The following is a 798-nucleotide window of genomic DNA, read 5'->3' on the forward strand; positions in this document are numbered from 1 at the left end:
GGAACCTTCCTGACCCACCCTGGATCATCCCGGAGCCTCCTGGATCCCCCCCTCATCGCCGGCAAGTAGGGAATGCCCAAAAAGGATCCTTCCAGAACCTTCTGGAACCTTCCAGAACCCCCCTGGATCATCCCAGAGCCTTCTGGAACCTTCTGGAACCTTCCTGACCCACCCTGGATCCCCTTCATTGCCAGGAAGTGGGGAATGCCCAAAAGGATCCTTCTGGAACCTTCTGGAACCTTCCAGAACCCTCCTGGATCCCCCTCATCGCCGGCAAGTGGGGAATGCCCAAAAAGGATCCTTCCGGAACCTTCCGGAACCTTCCAGAACCCCTCCTGGATCCCCCTCAGTGCCAGGAAGTGGGGAATGGCCAAAAGGGATCCTTCTGGAACCCTCCTGGATCATCCCAGAGCCTTCCGGAACCTTCCGGAACCTTCCTGACCTCCCTGGATCATCCCGGAGCCTCCTGGATCCTTCCAGAACCTTCTGGAACCTTCCAGAACCCCCCGGATCCACCTCATCGCTGGCAAGTAGGGAATTCCCAAAGAGATCCTTCCAGAACCTTCTGGAACTTTTCTGGAGCCGTCCGGAACCTTCTGGAACCTTCCAGAACCCCCCTGGATTCCCCCCTCATCGCCGGCAAGTGGGGAATGCCCAAAAGGATCCTTCTGGAACCTTCCCGAGCCCTCCTGGATCCCCCCTGGAACCTTCCAGAACCTTCCCAAGCCCCCCTGGATCATCCCGGCGTCTCCTGGACCATCCCTGACCCCTCCTTGGATCCCTCAGGACCCCCCCTGG

At 59.1% G+C, this 798-nt stretch overlaps 1 protein-coding gene and 1 long non-coding RNA gene across 13 annotated transcripts in view; one reads left to right on the forward strand and one right to left on the reverse strand.

The window, feature by feature from the left end:
* Position 1: 1 nt before the first annotated feature.
* Positions 2–798, reverse strand: part of LOC108448906 — a 976-nt gene continuing 179 nt past the window's right edge. The window contains exons 2-5 of one of the 12 annotated variants that reach the window (XR_001864989.1): positions 614–675; positions 424–442; positions 160–382; positions 2–98 (exon numbers count right to left, since the gene is read on the reverse strand). This is a non-coding gene — a long non-coding RNA (uncharacterized LOC108448906). Of the gene's footprint in view, positions 109–159; positions 508–593; positions 689–798 lie in introns of those variants that run through there. The other 11 variants (XR_001864992.1, XR_001864987.1, XR_001864988.1 and 8 more) reach the window with 11 other exon arrangements.
* Positions 50–798, forward strand: part of LOC108448905 — a 1,006-nt gene continuing 257 nt past the window's right edge. The window contains exons 1-2 of the mRNA XM_017743306.1: positions 50–149; positions 260–678. Coding sequence (XP_017598795.1) covers positions 73–149; positions 260–678 — 496 coding nt within the window. The 5' untranslated portion in view covers positions 50–72. The remainder of the gene's footprint in view (positions 150–259; positions 679–798) is intronic.

This window comes from Corvus brachyrhynchos, unplaced genomic scaffold (genome assembly GCF_000691975.1).
Source record: "Corvus brachyrhynchos isolate BGI_N302 unplaced genomic scaffold, ASM69197v1 scaffold1699, whole genome shotgun sequence".
NCBI lineage: Eukaryota > Metazoa > Chordata > Aves > Passeriformes > Corvidae > Corvus > Corvus brachyrhynchos.